Source organism: Terrapene carolina, unplaced genomic scaffold (assembly GCF_002925995.2).
Source record: "Terrapene carolina triunguis isolate 2854851 unplaced genomic scaffold, T_m_triunguis-2.0 Scaffold132, whole genome shotgun sequence".
Classification (NCBI taxonomy): Eukaryota; Metazoa; Chordata; order Testudines; family Emydidae; genus Terrapene; species Terrapene triunguis.
The window spans coordinates 12,761,233-12,779,506 of NW_020664483.1; the positions used below are offsets into that span (position 1 = coordinate 12,761,233).

The 18,274-nt window shown below is 46.2% G+C and overlaps 1 protein-coding gene across 1 annotated transcript in view; it reads left to right on the forward strand.

Annotated features, from left to right (window-relative positions):
* The first annotated feature begins 5,047 nt into the window (after nt 1-5,047).
* COMMD1 (copper metabolism domain containing 1) overlaps nt 5,048-18,274 on the forward strand; it is a 134,776-nt gene continuing 121,549 nt past the window's right edge. Inside the window, exon 1 of the mRNA XM_029911898.1 lies at nt 5,048-5,239. Within this exon, the coding sequence (XP_029767758.1) occupies nt 5,054-5,239 (186 nt within the window). The 5' untranslated portion in view covers nt 5,048-5,053. The remainder of the gene's footprint in view (nt 5,240-18,274) is intronic.

An 18,274-nucleotide genomic window follows, 5' to 3' on the forward strand; every position in this document is an offset into this window, starting at 1 on the left:
GGTTTTCTTTAGACTAGACAATAGGAACTGATCACTCTTGGCTATGGTCTCTGAGGGCCAGGAGCTCCTTGCACCGAATGCACACATACGCCACTCGCCCATGGTGCAGGTAATCATACATGCTACACTCAGTGCAATAAACTGGATAGCCCCCACTCTGCAGCTGGGCTTCTGCCTGCATTGTCTCCTAGTTAATGAAGGGGTTGTTTAAAGCAAGAAGTTTTGAATGTAGTTTGGGCTATAGGTTTTAAGGGGAATAAAGGGTTTAAGATAGAACCGGCAAGGGACCCGCGCTCCCTTCCTGCTCCCCTTGCGAAACTCCCTGTTAGCAGCCCCTGGTCGCAAAAGCTCCCTGGTCGCTTGTGCGCTGTTTTATAAAGCCCTGGCCTGGGTGAATGCCCCGCCCACTGATTAAGGCTCAGCCAATTACCAGAGGCTTCTAGCCTTCAGACCTTCCTTTGAAGCTCACAGCTTCCAACTGCCAGCCACAGCACACGGTCCTTCAAACAACCAACCAAACAAACAGACTTGAAATATGTGACTTCTGTCCTGCAGTCCCTCCAGGAGGCCGCCTGATGGCGAACCCCGCCAAATGTCACCTTGGGAAGAATGAGACCACCTACCTTGGGTACACATTGGGAAAGGGCTTGATCCGACTGGGTTAGCAAAGTTCAGGCCCTTCAGCTATGCCCCACGCCATCCTCAAAGAAGCATGTACACCGATTCCTGGGACTAGCCGGCAGGGCCGGCTCCAGCATTTTTGCCGCCCCAAGCAAAAAAAAAAGCCGCGATCGCAATCGCGACTGGCAGCGGCAATTGGGAAAAAAAAAAAGCCGCGATCGGCGGCGGCAGTTCAGCGGCAGGTCCTTCGCTCCTAGAGGGAGTGAGGGACCTGCCGCCCCCGAATTGCCGCACGTGCTGCCCCTCTCTCTTGGCAGCCCCAAGCACCTGCTTGTTAAGCTGGTGCCTGGAGCCGGCCCTGCTAGCCGGGCATTACTGCCGCTTTATCCCAGGAATCTCCTCCTTTGCGGCCCCCCGTCCGATCTCCTCAAGAACGAGAATCCTAAAAGGATCCAGTAGACCAGAGCCTGTGAGGAGGCGTTTCAAACTCCGAAGGCTCGGCTTTCTCAGGAACCTGTCTTGTACAGCCGTGACTTTGCCAAGGAATTTTTGTTACAAACAGACACCTCAGACATGGGCCTAGAAGCTGTTCAATCGCAGGTAGCTGGGGGCGATGAACACCCCATCCTATATATTACCAGGAAGCTATTCCCGCAAGAGAAGACCTATACTGCCCTGGCAGTAAAATGGGTCATGGATTCACTCCGTTATTATCTTTTGGGTACACACTTCACTCTCGTTACTGACCGTGCCTCTCTCCACTGGCTCCACGCCATGAAGGACACAAATCCCCGAATCATGAGGTGGCACCTTTCCCTCCAACTCTTCTCCTTTCGTATCCAGCATCCTGGCTTCTCACCATTTGAGCTTTTATATGGGAAAGCCCATCTGAATGCAGACTGCTTTTCACGGGATGGTGGAGAGCAGTTGGGGGGGGCAGACACCAAAGGCGGCCATGAGGGGGGGATGCGTGAAGGAACAGAGAGACTGCAGCTGGGCACAGCAGGGGTTAAAAAACGCTGCCGCTGGAGTCAAGTAAATCTTCCCCTGCCAAGGGGAACGTACAGATAAGCCACAACTGTGGGGCAACTGGACTTGCGGGGCCATGCCCCAAACGAAAAGGATTTGCATAGGGAGCAGGCCAGGAAAACAGGCCCTGAACCCCTGCTTACAGCTGGGGAAAAGATCCATCTCCCCTGTTTAGGGTTTGAGCGACTCTGGGCCAGGACCTGAGGGAGAAGGACGGATCAAGTCCCTCTACAGCCCCCCAACCAATGATCTAGCCAGTAGGCTCCCCGGCCATTGAAGGCCCTATCACACGTGTATTCAGTTGATTTTAATATATGTTAATTAAATGTATAGAAAAGATTTTGAAAGGACTATAATCCCAGCATACATTACGTTATGTCAGCGTTTTATACACTTTCTTATAGTGCAACGTGTTGGTAGAGTTGAAGAATATTTTTATGGACAGAGTTTGAATGAATGATCTCTTTGGTGTCATGAAATGGGTTGATTACATGGTGTTATACATATATGTAAATTTATGCAGTTTGCATGTTTAACTATATGAACTATACTTTGTAGCATCTAATGTGTATAAGATAGGATCGATTCTCCCTCAGAGCCACGCATGCTGGGGAATCTTTGCATGTGGCTGTCCCAGCTCCTGCGCAGAAGAGGAGGCTGGCCTCCTCCTTGGCATCATCCTCCCTCCTTCAGACCCCACAGAGAGTACTCCAGGTCCAGGGTCATGCTGAGGCATTTATTGGAGACTGGGTGGATTGCAGGCAGGAGTGAGTGCGTTGGGTGTATATATAGCATTCTCTCTCCAGCCTCTTAGTGATTTCTGGGCCTTTATATTATTTTTTCAGTGGCCATCCCCCTGAGGGTCCTGAGGACAGCTGTAGTTACGGGGAGTATAGAACAACATTGTGAGGGATTGGATGGGGCTCCCAGAGATCACAGCAACTGAGACAGGATTTGGATCTGGTTTCTTGAGGGTCCCTGGACACCCATAGGGTTTCTGGGTGGTTCCTGCAGCCTATTTCAGGGGGTTGGGTAAACCCCAAGCTCCTGAGTGAACAACTAAAGAGGACCTGTGATTTTCTCCCAGACCTCCCCTTGTAAAGTTTTCCATGAGAGATAGTCATCTTTTTGTGTACAGTAATGTTGCAGTATATATTAGTGTGACATCAGATTTGGATCCCTGGGCTAAGAAATGGTACTTTTTAATCTAGCAGTGCCACTTTGAACTTTGCACTTATTTTTACAGATTTTATAGGGCAAAGTTCAGGTTCTGTAGGAGGTGCTAATTGGATAGGATGATAGTGTGCGGTGAAGGATTTTATGGCACTAGGGCAATGACTGGATCCCTTTAGTTTCCAGACTTTTAAAGCTAGCTTCATCCTTACCCATGGAACAGTTCACATGTATTCGGAGAGAAAGAATGCATGAAGATGTCTCAAAGACACTGGGATAAATCCCTATGCTTACAAAGAGTGCCATGAGATCTTTAATGAGCATGCAGAGAAGACAAGATTTTGTTAATCTGAAAGATCAATTACTGTCTAGAATTCAGTTCTTCTCCCTCAGACGATGATGAGCTGCAGCACCCCTGCTAAGTTTCAAATCTGTAATTCTGGGGAATTATTTTATTTTAAACTTGATATTTAGACCACAATGCCACTACCTCCTGCTGAATATCAGCATATAGCTCTATTTCTAACTTGTCACCTTTTAATATCTGGACAACACCAAAGATCCCAAAAGATGATGCTACAAAGAGGACAGAGTGCATGCTAGTAATAGTTCCACCAGACTGATTCATGGGATCTTTATCCCAAAACTATGCAGTAGGAAACTGACGTTAATTCTTTGATCGTGTAAATTGGGCTTTGGTGTTCACATAGGGCACAGTGGAATTGCAGATTTGCTGGAATGGCTCAAAGGAAATGAAATCACCTTCCCATCAATGAAGCTCTAACGTCATCTGTCCAATGCCTATTCAACAAGAAATGCCAACGCAATATGTAGAGTAATAGACTGACCAGTATTGGCCCCAAAGTATTATCGGCTAAGCAAATTCCTAAAAAAAAAAATTCTGAATTTGCTTTTGGTGTGTTCACAACCCTTCTGGGACTACTTGTGCTTAAAGTAAAGCATGTGCTTAGTGTTTCCTGGATCAGAGACTTTCTGTAAATATTCTAGTGAATAAGTTACTGGAAGGCTAAAGAAGAGGAAGTCTCTGATGATGTCTGGGATACAATTAAAGACTTCTGTCTTTGGAATCTTCTAATTAATGGCATCAAGGCGATGATGAAGTAACAGCAGGATGCAGTTTTTAGCATCTTCCAAACTAGGAAGAGAATGGGAATGCGGGTTCTACAAAGGTCATTGAGTGGAAACTGCCAAGTTTGGGCAGCTAGAATTAAGATTCAAGTAACAGAAGTTGTGTTTTGCCTTCAGCTCAAATATGAAGCAGTAGAGGCTGTTTTTTGAACCTGCTGCTAGGAGGTAGTGGACAACAGAATCCAGGACAGTAGTATTACCTATGAATCCATGAGATCCAGGGAAGGGGGACATTTTACCCTATGTGAGACTGTTGAAATTAGGTCTGCGAAGAAAGATAACAGCTGTAGTGAACAGTACACTTGAGGCATCTTGAAGTGGTGTGTTTGCAGTTGAAGACGATTGTTGCAATCTTTAGAGACAAAATTAAGTTTGCGTATTGTTAACATTTAATGTTAGTGTACTGACTCCTGAATCTGTGTTGTCCCTTGCTGCTGTTATTGGGTTTTAAATATTACTCCATTTAAATGTATTTATAATATCTATACATTCATCTTTTGGTTCAGCCAGCCCTTGTGAATTGTTACCTACAGTGAAAGACCCTCTAAAGGTAGAGTGGCCTAAACGCATCAGCCCTTCAATTAAATTACAGACTAACAAAAAAATCCCCGGGAGCAGGAAATTTCCACTTGTCTCTGCAGAGCTAGAAGTGAAGGGTGAAGGGGGCAGAACTGAAGAAGACTTTGTCCAGTTTTACAAGCCCCCTTTGCTGACCCTGGCGCTGGAGGAGGTGATGGGCGGGGGATTTCCTTCCCAGGGGGGCTGGGGGCTGCTGTCTCGGGGGTGTCTGTGGGAGGAGCGGGCTGGGTGGCACGGGAGGGGGGGGGCTCCAGGGCTGGCTCAGGCTCAGGCCTGGCCCCTTGAGGCGCAGCAGGCTCCGGGGAGAAGAGCCGCTAGGGCGGGGCGGCTGCCAGAGGGCGGCGCTCGCCGGAGGGAAGGGCTCGCTCGGGCCAGAGCCGCGTGCAGAGGCGCCGGCAGGGGTCGCTGTGGAGAGCGCGGCGGGCTCGGTCCAGCGCTGGGTTTGTCCCCGGCCGGCCCCCGTCACTTGTAGTCCCGGCCGGCGCTCGCTCCGCGGTTCGGCATGGCGGCGGAGCAGCCCCAGCCCGAGGGCTCCAAGGCGCTGAGCGGGTTGCTGAGCGGCATCGCGCAGGCCGCGTACTACGGCCACGCGGGCATCAGCGAGGAGCTGCTGCGGGGCCAGCTCTACCCCGAGGCGGCACCGCACGAGTTCCGGGCCCTGCTCGCCAAGATGAGCGGCGTCCTCAAGGTAGCAGCGCCCGCGGCCGGACAGACGGGCTGGGGCTGGGACGGACACGCGGGGCCGGGGGGGTGTCGGGACGGACAGTTGATGTCACCGCTTACGGGCACGACACGGGGAAGGCCTCATGGGTTAAACAAACCCAACTCCTCAGTCTCCTCTTGAAAGTGCCCCGTGAGCAGCCGTGTGACCGAGCAGAGTCTAGGGTTGCCCCGAGGCAATTGGGAGATGGGCCCTGACACCTCAGAAGAGCAGCGGGGTGGGCGCCTGCCCGTTGGCTTAACAAATAAAAACGCCCCTGCTCCCGTAGGTCTGTTCTTCTGCCATGCGGCAGTTTCAACCGTCCATAGGAGCTGCCCCCGAGATTTGGGACCAGTGGGTGGGTAAAGCCATGGGACGTGGCTGGCGTGGCGTGCGGTTATTAGTGTCTCCAAGATGGAAGAAGGCTACGTTTTCTTTTAAATGTTCTGCTGGTTTGACTAGCCACTGACTAGACATAACTGGGGCCCTACCAAATTCATGGTCCATTTTGGTCCATTTCATGGTAATAGGATTTTTTAAATAGTCAATTTCATGGTTTCATCTGAAAGTGGCTAGTGTTGTAACGGGGGGGGGGGGTCCTGACCCAACAGGGGGCTGTGGTGGGCAGTGGGATTGCCACCCTTACTTCTGTGCGGCTGCTGGCAGGGGCGCTGTCTTCAGAGTTGGGTGACCAGAGAGCAGCAACAGCTGCTGGCCAGGTGTCCAGCTCTGAAGTCAGTGTCGCCGCCTGCGGCAGCTCAGAAGTGAGGGTCGCAAGGTATTGTGGGGGTCATCGCTGGGGGGGGGGGGGCAGGGCCAGTTTTATGGGTGGGTGACTGCCTAGGGCTCCATGGTCAGGGAGGTGTCCTCATCAAATCCTCCCTCCCCTCCAAGCCATCCCAAGGCCCCTTTAACCTCTGAGTGCTGGAGCTGGGGAGGGGCACCCCAGACCGTGCACTGGGCTCCAGCTGTTAGTCCTGGCTTGGCTGGGGAAGGACAGGACCTCCTCTTCCCCTGCACGGGCCACTCCAGGGGCCAGCTCAGACTAGGGTGACCAGATGTCCCGATTTTATAGGGACAGTCCCGATTTTTGGGTATTTTTCTTATATAGGCTCCTATTACCCCCCACCCCCTGTCCCGATTTTTCACACTTGCTGTCTGGTCACCTTAGCTCAGACCCATCTCCGGGAACCTCCCCTAGCTGCAGGAAGGTCCATGGCTGCACTGCCTGCAGAGCCTAGCTCTGAAGGCAATGCAGAAGTAAGGGTGTACCACCCTGCAGGAGAAGAGGAAGTCCTGTCCCTCCCCAGCCCATCTGGGAATAGCATCTGGAACCCGATGCATGGTGGGAGACCCCCTAACCTACAATAGCTGGATTTCACAGAGGAGATCAGATTTCATGGTCCATTATGCGTTTTTTAATGGCTGTGAATTTGGTAGGGCCTTAGAATAACACACAGTAGTAGCAAGAGCTTCCCCCGTGGTGTCCCAGTCATGTTTCTCAGCCCTGATGGGAGGGACCATTTCAAGGGGTGATAGGGTAGCTCAGTTTCTAAACTAATTTGTTCTTTGATGTCTCAGTTGAGAGTGCCAGCAGAATAACCAACTGGTGGTGGTTTTGTGATGTGAACAGCTGTCCATTGGACTGTGCACTGAGGCCACCAAACCATTTTACATAGACATGAAAACAGGTATCACATGGAGTGAACGTTAGTTGTTACCAGTCTAAGGCCATGTTCTGCAATCAGACCCTCTTACCTACATGGAGATATCAGCACAGATGCAATTGTAGGGTTAGGTATTGCACTTGGATGTGAATGTGTGATTTAGAAGTTAAAGGCTCTATCGCATTTCCAATTTCTGAAAAATCTGGTTCTCCCCAAGACAATATTTCTTACACTGAATTTAACTATCCATTATATGAGTGACCATATTGCCTAAATCAGTGTATCTAGCCAGTCACTCAGTCAAACAAATAACGGTGAACGCACATATTGCAAAGCGGAAGAGTTTTTAGGATACTCTCTGCTCTGTGGTGTTATTGCAACATTTAATAGGAGCAGGTTGGAGTTGGCTGCAGCTGAGTGTCTTTATACTTTGGCACGTCAAAGGAACAGGAAAATGCTGGCAGAGGGCATTTGTACCCTGATAACCTATTGACACAATGTCTCTGTGCTGCAGGTAGGGAAAATGGAACTGATCAACCTCTATAAAAATGTCAAATTACTACCTGAAGTCACTGTACATCTCGCTATACAGAAATGAGTTACATCTGTCAGCGTAGTTCAGCGGATAGGAAACTGGAATGTGACTTTGGAGACTGGAGTTCTATTTCCAGATCATCTAAATTGAAGTTACTTGCCCAAAATCAAACAGTACCTGTTTGTCTTTCTGTTTCCCCTCTCACCCTATATCTATCTTATTTATTTAGAGTGTGAGCTCTTTTCAGGGCAGAGACTGGCTTCTGCTGTGTGTTTGACCAGTGCCTTGTGCAATGGTGCACTGATCTCATTGAGGGACCTTAGGCACTACTGTGATGCAGATAATAACAACACATACAAAATAATAGACTTTTAAAATGATTAATATATGAAATGCATAGGACAAAGTGCAGTTTTCTTTTGTATCATTTAAAAAACATGAAAAGTAACTAGTATGTACTCCTTGATTTGTTTGAATAATTATTGTAATAAGCATGCCTGCTGTGAATAATTCATTCCCAACATAAACTGGGTAGGAAATAAGATATTTTATTTACCCTGCAAACAGATTTTCATTGGGTATCTCTAGTAGAGGAGGAAAACCTTCATCTGGCATTGGAAGTAGAAATGTTTCTTAGGAATGTATTTTTTTAATCTCTAGGTCCTACTAGGTCTAGATCCTACTAAGAAGTTATAGTTATTAGCAGACTGCAGCGGACAGTGATGCTTTGCTTAAGACTGTAATTAAGAGGTATACAATAATCAGCCCATTGGTTCTATCTTCATTTGGCCCAGATGGCTAAATCATTGCTGCCACCTAGTGGGGAAAGTGTTAGATTTCTCAAATTATATTTTTAGGGATTTTTATTAGTACTAATGGCTTTTTGGGATACTCGTATCCAAATGCATTTAAAAACATTAGTTGGCTTGCATACTGTAAACAGTGTTGTGCAATGAATGTTTCTATTGTACTTTTTCCCCAAACACATTTTTTATTTTTATGTTTTGTATAAATACAAAACAAACGCGTTGTACCCTATATTTGTACCATCACAATGTGTCACTTTATTAGATGCTACTTATATTATTCAAATTGACTAAACCATTCTTCAACATTGCTTGTTGTTCAAATTATTGTCTTTCTGAACAGTAGTTGTGGTTCTTGTGGAGTATTTGGAACTGCTATATGTGACTTCTTATGGACCAAAAACTAGCAGGGAAGAATAAATGTAAATGTCTTTATAGAATTTTTTTTTTTTGTTTCTGATTGAAATTTCAAGTAGGCATTGTCCAAAAAGATGCTATAAATGGCATCATCTTCTTGTTCCATGTTTTGCTATCAGTTACTTCTGAAATGAAATATCGTCAGTTTACTAGTGAAAACAATAACTTGGTTTCTGTATATGGATACGCGCAACTGAGTATCTTAAATATGAGCTGTTGCTTCAAATCCTATGCCACCCATATCCTAATGGCTGAAATCACCAGCTGCAGTGTCTGCCTGTTCTTCCATGACTATTTTGGCCCTGCAATGCAAATCATAGCAAACTTTGTTTTTGTCAGTAAACTAAGGAGTTATGTACACTTTTGCCAAATAGTGTTCACATTTAAATAACACTTTAAACTGAGAGTCATGCTCTGTCTACGGAACTAAGAACCAAAAGTCTTGCGTTCTAATTCCAGCTACTGATTCCCTCGGTGGCCTGTGGCAAGTTTACCTTTCTATCTTAGTTTCCCTTTATATAAAATGGGGCTATTACCTCCCTCACATGACCTTTGAGGATTAAGGACCTGTCCCTTTAGGTCTTTTCTCACATGCACAAACCTTATTAATTTCCCACTACTCATGATTCCTGATAGTGTTTGCAGCACTAGGCTATAATTTTGTAAACCTCTTTGCAGATAAAAACACTATTTATGCTATTTTTTCTGTTTTTGTGGCAGTGAGTAATTTTTGGGATGACCTGGTTATATGTTCCCCTCTCTTCCTTCCCTCGCAAATTGTAAATATGGTTTATTGTTATCACATTAATTCTTCCCATTCTGTATTTTTGTTTCTGACATCACATTCTGCTGCAATCAGGATTTTTTAATGGCCTATATTTTGACTGATGGTTCTTGTTCAATTCTTGATTTGTTTTACTTTGATTCTGTGTCTCTGGTTCTGGGTGTGTCCAGTGTACTGTGTATGAGAGCGAGTCTACACTACCGGGCTACATCGGTCCAGCTGCACCGCGTCTGATGAAGACGTACATAGCACTGTTGTGGACAGTACTTAAGTTGATGTAACTTACGTCGCTCAAGGGGGTGTCTTTTTCACACCTCTGAGCGATGTAAGTTACATCAACTTAAGAGGTAGCATAGCCCAGCCTTCAGGGTAGTGAAGATTCGCTAAGTCAACTGCAGATCGCTCTCCTGTCGACTCCGGTACTCCACCGGAACGAGAAGCGTAAGGTAGGTCAACAGGAGGGTTTCTGCCATGGACCCAGCATGGTCTAGACACTGCAATAAGTTGACTTAAGCTACATCGACTCCAGCTACATTATTCACGTAGCTGGAATTGCGTAACTTCGGTCGACTTAACCCCATAGTGTAGACCTGCTCTGAGATTCTTTTCTTGTGTCTGGTCCTTTAAGTCTTGTTTTCAATCTTTCATTGGGCCCCTTTCTCATGTCTCCTCTTTTTCTTTTTTTTCCTCTCTTTCCTTTTTGTGACTTTTTATACTTCCACTTTTTAATCTGAGTGCCATGGTAGGAAAAAAAGAAAAGAAAAGAAAAAGCTGGAAGTGAGTGCAAAAAAAGATGAAATGTAGTATCTTAAATGTATATAGCATCATCATTCCCCAAAGACGCCTACGTTTGTAAAGTGCTTCATCTACTCCATGTATGTGTATGTAGCTCTGTAGATAATGTTCACCACCACTGAAATGTGGCAGCTATTCAACAGCGCAAAATACTATATTGTAGTTCAGGGCTGGAAGTAAAGAAAAATGTCATATCCAATTGAAACAGCAAGGGAGATTTAGGTTGGCAGAATGTAATTGCAAGAGTTGGAATTTGGCCAGGATACTGAGGTTAACAATGCTTTTCTTATGACAAGTCCCATGTTTTCTTTAATGACTACATGAGTTCAGATCTTCACTGTTTTTAAGGCAACCCAACTGCGCAGTGCCTATAAAATCATGTTGAGGCATTGGCTCAGTATTGACTCACAGGATAGGGTGTCATTAGCTGAATCTTGAACACTGCTTCCAGCAGCACCAAAGAGTATTTGGAAGACTTCAATTACTGATTCAGATTGACTCTTAATTTGTGATATGTGACAGTATTATGTTCAAAATGGTGCGAGTGGGTTCTACCTAGCTTCCAGAAAATTTAATTTTTTCTTTTTTAAACCATTGCTCTTCACCTATAATTGTCACACTGTTGAGGTTTGTGGGTTGGGAAGATGACACACACAGTGGGGAGAGGGGTTATTTTCCAACTGGAGTATTGGTCCAGATTGGAAGCATCTTTCCCCTCCTTTATTTTTACTTCCCCTTCTGCCTCTCTTCCACCCCCTTGTTGTCCCTGTCTTTTCTCCCCATCATGTTTATGCTGTACTGCTGCTCTGTATTTGCTTATAGCAGGGTGAAAGTAGGTTAAATTCTGATAGTTAATTTGAGATTGTGGTTCTCTCTGCTGCATGTGCATTTGGAGTGCAGTAAAATGTGGAGTGACATGCGAAAAAGAGGTAATAGGTGTGGACTTAAGGGTCCCAAGCTCCTCCACTAAACCAGGGATCTCATGATATGTCTGGCCAGTTCCACATGCTCCATTGCCAGACGCTCTCCCTCTCCTTTGTTACAGGTTAAATGGTTTGGGAATATCAAGATTTTGCCCTTGCTTGGTATCAGTTTACTTCAATGGTAATATATCGTTGGGCTCAAAATTACACTGGCCAGAAGCCCTAGGTTACGGAGTATAAGTGAACAAGAAAATCTTTCAAGGCACTTACGTCTGCAGACCATTGAGAAAGCATGTACAGTCTGTCATGGGAATGCTAGGGATGGGACTAATTCAGGAGCCTGTGAAAGCTGCTCCTTAACTTTCTGGAGAGGCTAATTGGTCAGTATGGGTCTGTCTATGCTGCAGTTAAAAAACCCCGGCTGGCCCATGCCAGCTGACTTGGAATAGCACTATCTTAGCTTTCCTTAACATTTCTTTTAAAAAGAGCAACATAATAGTTATATCTATGCTTCCTCCTTTTGAGCTCTCTTAGCAGGTTCATAGGTCTTAATCTGAAGATGATGGCCATGGCAACCATCTGAGGAAAATGGTGTGAACAGTTTGGGGAAAGCCAATGAGGGCTTCCTTTTCCTTATTGGATATTGGGTGCTTCAAGAGCAGAGTGGATGACTGGCTCCACCTGAAGATCTGTCATATCACCTCCTTAGCAGTTGTCAAATCAGTTCCCAGATGTAGGCCAGCCATATCTTGATTTTCCATTAACTCCAGAAAATCTCCCCCACAATTGTGATGTTTACAGCAATGCTGGGCATTTCTCACTGATGCTTTGCTTTTTTCCCCCTTCCATTGGTGCGTTACAGGGGATGGAAAGGAACATAGGAATTACCATAGTGGATCAGAGTACTTGTTCATCTAAGAGCACTGGCCTTTCTCTGGCAGTGAAAAGTATCTGAGGCTTCAGAACAAGGCAACCTCCATGCTTCCTTACTGCATAATGCACTTAGTCAACTGGTCAATGCTGTGCACTTTGTGCGTAATTTCTCTCTGATACCCACATGCAGTCCAGTCACCTGATGCTGTGAAGCATGAGATTTGATTACCCACATCACTCTTAGGGCAGGTCTATGCTTACAACACTGCAGTGGCTCAGCAGTACTGGTGCAGCTGCACCACTATAATGCTTCAGTGAATATGCTACTATGCCAACGGGAGAGCTTCTCCTGTTGGGGGTAGTTAATCCACCTCCACGAGAGGTGGGTAGCTGGGTTGATGGGCGAAGCTCTCCCGTTGACACAGCGCTGTTTACACTGGGGGTTAAGTTGGTATAACTGCGTTGCTCCGGGGTGTGGATTTTTCACACCCCATAGCTACATACATCTGCATCCGAAGAAGTGGGTTGTAGCCCACGAAAGCTTATGCTCTAATAAATTTGTTAGTCTCTAAGGTGCCACAAGTACTCCTGTTCTTTTTGCGGATACAGACTAACATGGCTGATACTCTGAAACATAGCTACATAGTTATACCAGTGTAAATTTAGAGTGTAAACCTGGCCTAAGTTAGTATTTGTTTCTTTTCTTTTTTTTTTTTTTTTTTTTTTTAGGAATAATCAGAAAATCTAGGCATACTATTTGGATGTGTTTGCAATCAACATAAATGAGAAGAAAGGCAGTCTTGTACCCCTCTGCTCCCCACATGTGGAAACCGTGGTATACTTTAAAAATATTGGTTTTATTGGAAGCAATTAAATATGAAACCCAAAACTCTGCATCAGATCTATTGCAGAAATAAGTACTTAAATGTTTTCTTTCACCAAAGTTCTGCATAAAATATTGTCCCTCTGTGTATAAAGAATCCTAAGGGGAGCCTTAACAATCCACTTCTTATTACAGTTTCCTTTCCTGTCCACATACCATTTGTGGGAGGTAAGGATGAAAGAAAGGGGAGGCATTAATCCATGTCCTGATAGTTAAGTAATAACGTGTCCTGAATATGGTATTGCATAATTTTGCTGCTCCATTAGGGGATAATGATAGCAAGGTGGAAGCACTTTGTTCCCTTTTGTTCAACAAATACTACAAAGAATTAAACCATAATCCTTGATAAAACAACTTTGTAACAGCCATGAACCAAACTTTGGAGTCCTTTCTAGCCACGGTTCCGAGAATTCTTTTATATGTTGTTTTTACGTGTGGCCGATAGCTGTGTTTCAGGTCCTGTGTCTCCAAACACATGTTGTTATTGAAGTTTACTCAAAGTTTTGCAGGAGAAAGAATTTTTATGGTCATATCCTCACTGAATAACATAATTGAGATTTTTCTATTAAATTACCTTGAGATCTAGAAAAAACAGCTGGAAAAGTCCTTCTACTGCCAGGTCTGCCCGTGCAAACATTAGATTCTGTGTGTGATGTCTGGTAGAGGAGCAGTATTGTTGCTCTTCGTTCTGGCTTACCTTTTGATTCCCTCTCCATAGTATGCCGTAACACCACTTCGCATACTGTTTAATAAGGTCCTTCCTTTGGCTGTAGGTCTTCTTGAGCTGTGAGTTTTACCTTCATCCAGCTGACATATTCGGATGATATCTTGTAAAGCTGGGCTATGCCAGCTGATAAGATTTTTCATTCCTTTGACTCATGATTATTAATGTTTCTTCTGAGACACAAAATCAGCCACTGTTTTGTTTCTGGAACACGCTTTCTTCTCCACTTGTTTGTGTTTTTTCCCCTGATCTCAGTTTTTTTCATAGAGTGCAATTAGTTGTAAATGAGGTAAATGAGCTGACCTTTGTTTCCAGAACCTTAAAACCCTCCTCTAGGGTGTTAGGATCTTGTGAGATTATAAAAATATTTTTTCAGCCAATTTGGTTTTGTCAGAAAGTAGTGCTTAGTGGCAAGGAGGCCAGTGTTATTGGACTGCATGCACAGAAGAGATCTGTTTTTAGATTTCTCTCCATTTCCTTTTAGCATCTTTCATCTCTTCATGGCTGAGTTCTCCATAGCCTTCTACACCATAAGGTTACAGAAAAGTTTAGGAACGTGGGCAAATAAAATGATGACCAAACGGTTTGTGGGAGCTCTTATGTGGCCATTGTAACTTCCAGGCACTTCTGTCTCCTGCAGGGGTGGCCAACCTGAGCCTGAGAAGGAGCCAGAATTTACCAATGTACATTGCCAAAAAGCCACAGTAATACGTCAGCAGCCCCCCATCCGCTCACCCCCGCTCCCAGCGCCTCCCGCCCACCGGCAACCCTGCCAATCAGCACCTTCCCCTCCCTCCCGATCAGCTGTTTCGTGGAGGAGGCATTGGGGGGGGAGGAGTGAGGGCATGGCAGGCTCAGGAGAGGGGGTGGGAAGGGCCTGTGGCAGAGCCAGGGGTTGAGCAGTGAGCACCCCCCGGCACATTGGAAAGTTGGCGCCTGTAGCTCCAGCCCCGGAGTTGGTGCCTATACAAGGAGCCGTATATTAACTTCTGAAGAGCCGCATGTGGCTCCGGAGCCACAGGTTGGCCACCCCTGTCGTAAAGAGAAAACATTTTGAAGTTGGGACCCTAGTACAAAAATATAATTCAATAAAAGTATAGAGAGACAAGGCGGGTGAGGTAATATCTTTTATTGGACCAACTTCTGTTGGTGAGAGAGATGAGCTTTTGAGCTACACAGAGCACTTCCTTAGGTCTGGGAAAGGTACCTGGGCCAGTTCTACAGACCTATATCAGTGTAACTGTCGCTCAGGGGTGTGAAAAATCCACAATACCTGAGTGATATAGTTATACCTAACCCTGTGTGTAGACAGTGCTATCCCGTCAGCGTAGTAGTGTCTTCACTGGTGCAGCTGTATCACTGTACACGAAGACAAGCCCTCAGGGTATGTCTGCACTACAGTGTTAAGCCAATGCAAGTTATGTCAACGATCAGAAACCACTATAATTACATCGATTGTGCATGCTCACACAATGCGCCTTGCGTCAGCTGAGTGCATCCACAGTTGGTGCTCTAGCGTCGAGAGAGAGCAGTGGACCGTAGGTAGCTATCCCACTGTGCAACTTGTGCATGATGAGTGTGGGCTCACCGTCCCATGATGCAGTTTTTTCCGTCCCATCATTCCATGGGCTTCCGACTACGTTTCCTGATATTTTTCAACAGCCCCTGTAAACTGTGTGCCCCCCATCTCTGCCTGAAAGCATGGATCCTGCACTGCTCACCAATCTTGTGATGTGTTATATAGTAAATCCTCATGTAACGTCGTCCCAGTTAACGTTGTTTCATTGTTACGTCGCTGATCCATTAGAGCAGTGGTCTCCAAACTTTTTTGATCGCGCACCCCCTGCCGCTCTGAATCAAAAAAAAAAAATTAAACTCGGACTCCCACCTGAACTGCTGAAGCGAAAAAAAAACCCGCTTGGACTCCCTCCCGAACCGCCGAAGCAGCAACAACAACAACAACAAAGCACTCCTCTTGCCGCGCATCCCACTTTGGAGGCCACTGCATTACAGAACATGCTCGTTTAAAGTTGTGCAATGCTCCCTTATAATGTTGTTTGGCAGCTGCCTGCTTTGTCCACTGCTTGCAGGAAGAGCAGCCCGTTGGAGCTAGCTGGTGGAGGCTTAGAACCAGGGTGGGCCAGCAGCCCACCTATCAGCTCCCCGCTCCCCTAAGTTCCCTGTGCAGCAGCCGTCCAGCAGGCTATCAGTTGCTGGGCAGTTCAGGTGTCCCTCCCCCACTGCCATGTGCTGCTCCTGCCCTCTGCCTTGGAACTGCTCCCAGGAGCCTCCTGTTTGCTGTGCAGTGGGTTGGGGGGGGTAGAGGGGTGCTGATGTCAGGGTGTCCACCTCCCCCCACTCCTGTACCCCATCTCCACAGAGCGGGGACACACACACACAACAGGACTCAGGATGGAGGGAGCTTGCTGGCAGCAGCTGGTGTCTCAACTTGCTGATCTACTTAAAAAGACAGGTTTCAGAGTAGCAGCCGTGTTAGTCTCTATCCGCAAAAAGAACCGGAGTACTTGTGGCACCTTAGAGACTAACAAATTTATTAGAGCATAAGCTTTCGTGGGCTACAACCCACTTCTTCGGATGCATATCTCTAAGGTGCCACAAGTACTCCTGTTCTTTTTAAAAAGACAGTGTACTTAGAGTGGGGTCAGTGTACTTAAAGGGGCAATGTGCGTCTCTCTCTCACACGTGCACACACACACACGATGTGTGTCTCTGTCTCACACACACATGACCCACACGGCAGTTTGGATAGTGGAGGGAGTGGTGCGCTCCAGTGGGATAGCGTGGGTTCATCATCACATTCAGTTTCAACAAGGAATGTTTGCAGCCACTGCCGCATCTATAGTTTCTCCTCCCTCCATTTGTGCTGTGAGTATGAGGCTACATTAACAACAATGTGTTAACCCTTGAGGGCTCAACCCAGCAGCAAGGCATTCCCTGGGAAATATCCCACCCTCTTCCACCTTCTGACTTCACCACCTCAACCAAGCTTCACAATCATCATTGCTGTGTGTGTGTGTTATATGTTATATATAATATATATGTTATTCCTGCAGCGTTTGTGGTGAAGATGCTCTATGGTGGCGGGAGAGAGCTCTCCCGGTGGCATAAAATACCCACCCCCACGAGTGGCAGAAGCTGCCTTGGTAGGAGAAGCTTTCCCGCCGACATAGCGCTGTACACACTAGCGCTTATGCTGGTGTAACTTATATCTCTTAGGGGTGTGGTTTATTCAGACCCCTGAGCAACATAAAATTATGACAGCTGTAGTAGACATAACCTCGGAGTCACAGCTAAATACCAGGGCGAACAGGTAGTTTAGCATAAGTAGTTAATACATATTCTAAGGCAGTGGTTTTCAAACTTTTTTTCTGGCAACCCAATTGAAGAGAATTGTTGATGCCCGCAACCCAATGGAGCTGAGAATGAGGGGTTTGGGGTGCAGGAGGGGCTCTGGGTTGGGGGGGGCTCAGGGCTGGGGCAGGGGATTGGGGCGTGGGCTTACCTCGGGTGGCTCCCGGTCAGCGGTGCGGCGGGGGTGCTAAGGCAGGCTTCCTGCCTGTCCTGGCACCACGGACCACGCTGTGCCCCAGAAGCGGCCAGCAGCAGGTCCAACTCCTAGGCGGAGGTGTGCAAGTGGCTCTCACCCGCAGGCACCTCCGCCCCCAACTCCCATTGGCTGGGAACCAGCCGGGGGGGTGTGGAGCCGGTACTTGGGGCAGGGGCAGTGCGCATAGCTCCATAGACCCCCCACCTAGGAGCCGGACCTGGTGCTGGCCACTTCCAGGGCGCAGCACGGTGTCAGAACAGGTAAGGACTAGCCTGCCTTAGCCGGGCAGCACCACCAAAGGACTTTTAACGGCCGGTCAGTGGTGCTGACCCAGTGCCTTACATTCTGTCGTGACCCGCAGTTTGAAAACCACTATTCTAAGGGACCATGCAAGGTGAAGTGGCCTGTTAACACCACTGTAGTCCAGTGGGGGAAAAAGAGCTCTGGGTAGCTTGAAAGCTCGTCTTTCTCACCAATAGAATTTGGTCCGTTAAAAGATATGTCACCCACCTTGTCTCTGTAATATCCTGGGACTGACACGGCTACATAAACACTGCATACCACAATGGAAGTATAGCTGTGGAATATTTTGTATTGGAAACAGTTCCATTCTCTTCCTGTAGGTGGCAGTAGAATACCAGCTTTGCTTCAAATGATTACTTGATAAATATGTTGGAAACAATAAACACTCTTCAAGTATTCTTGTCACTGGATTTTCTGCTTCAGACCAAACTTTGTATACTTTGGCCGCTTAAACATAAAAATATTTCATTCAGCCTTAAGATTCTAAATATTTGGGTTTGTATTTGACTTATTATTCATTTCTGCAAATGCTGAGTATATGTTAACATTGTAATAAATATTCTGGTATTTCACTGCTAAAATATTAATCAGACTTGTATACAAATTATATGTGATAAATAAAAGGCTCTTACTTAAGTTATTAGATGCATCCAACATCCTTGTACATTTAACTCCTGTTAAATATATTTGTCCCTTTCCTTCTTTATATCTTTTCAGAAGTATTGGAAAGCGTGCCTGTTTCAGT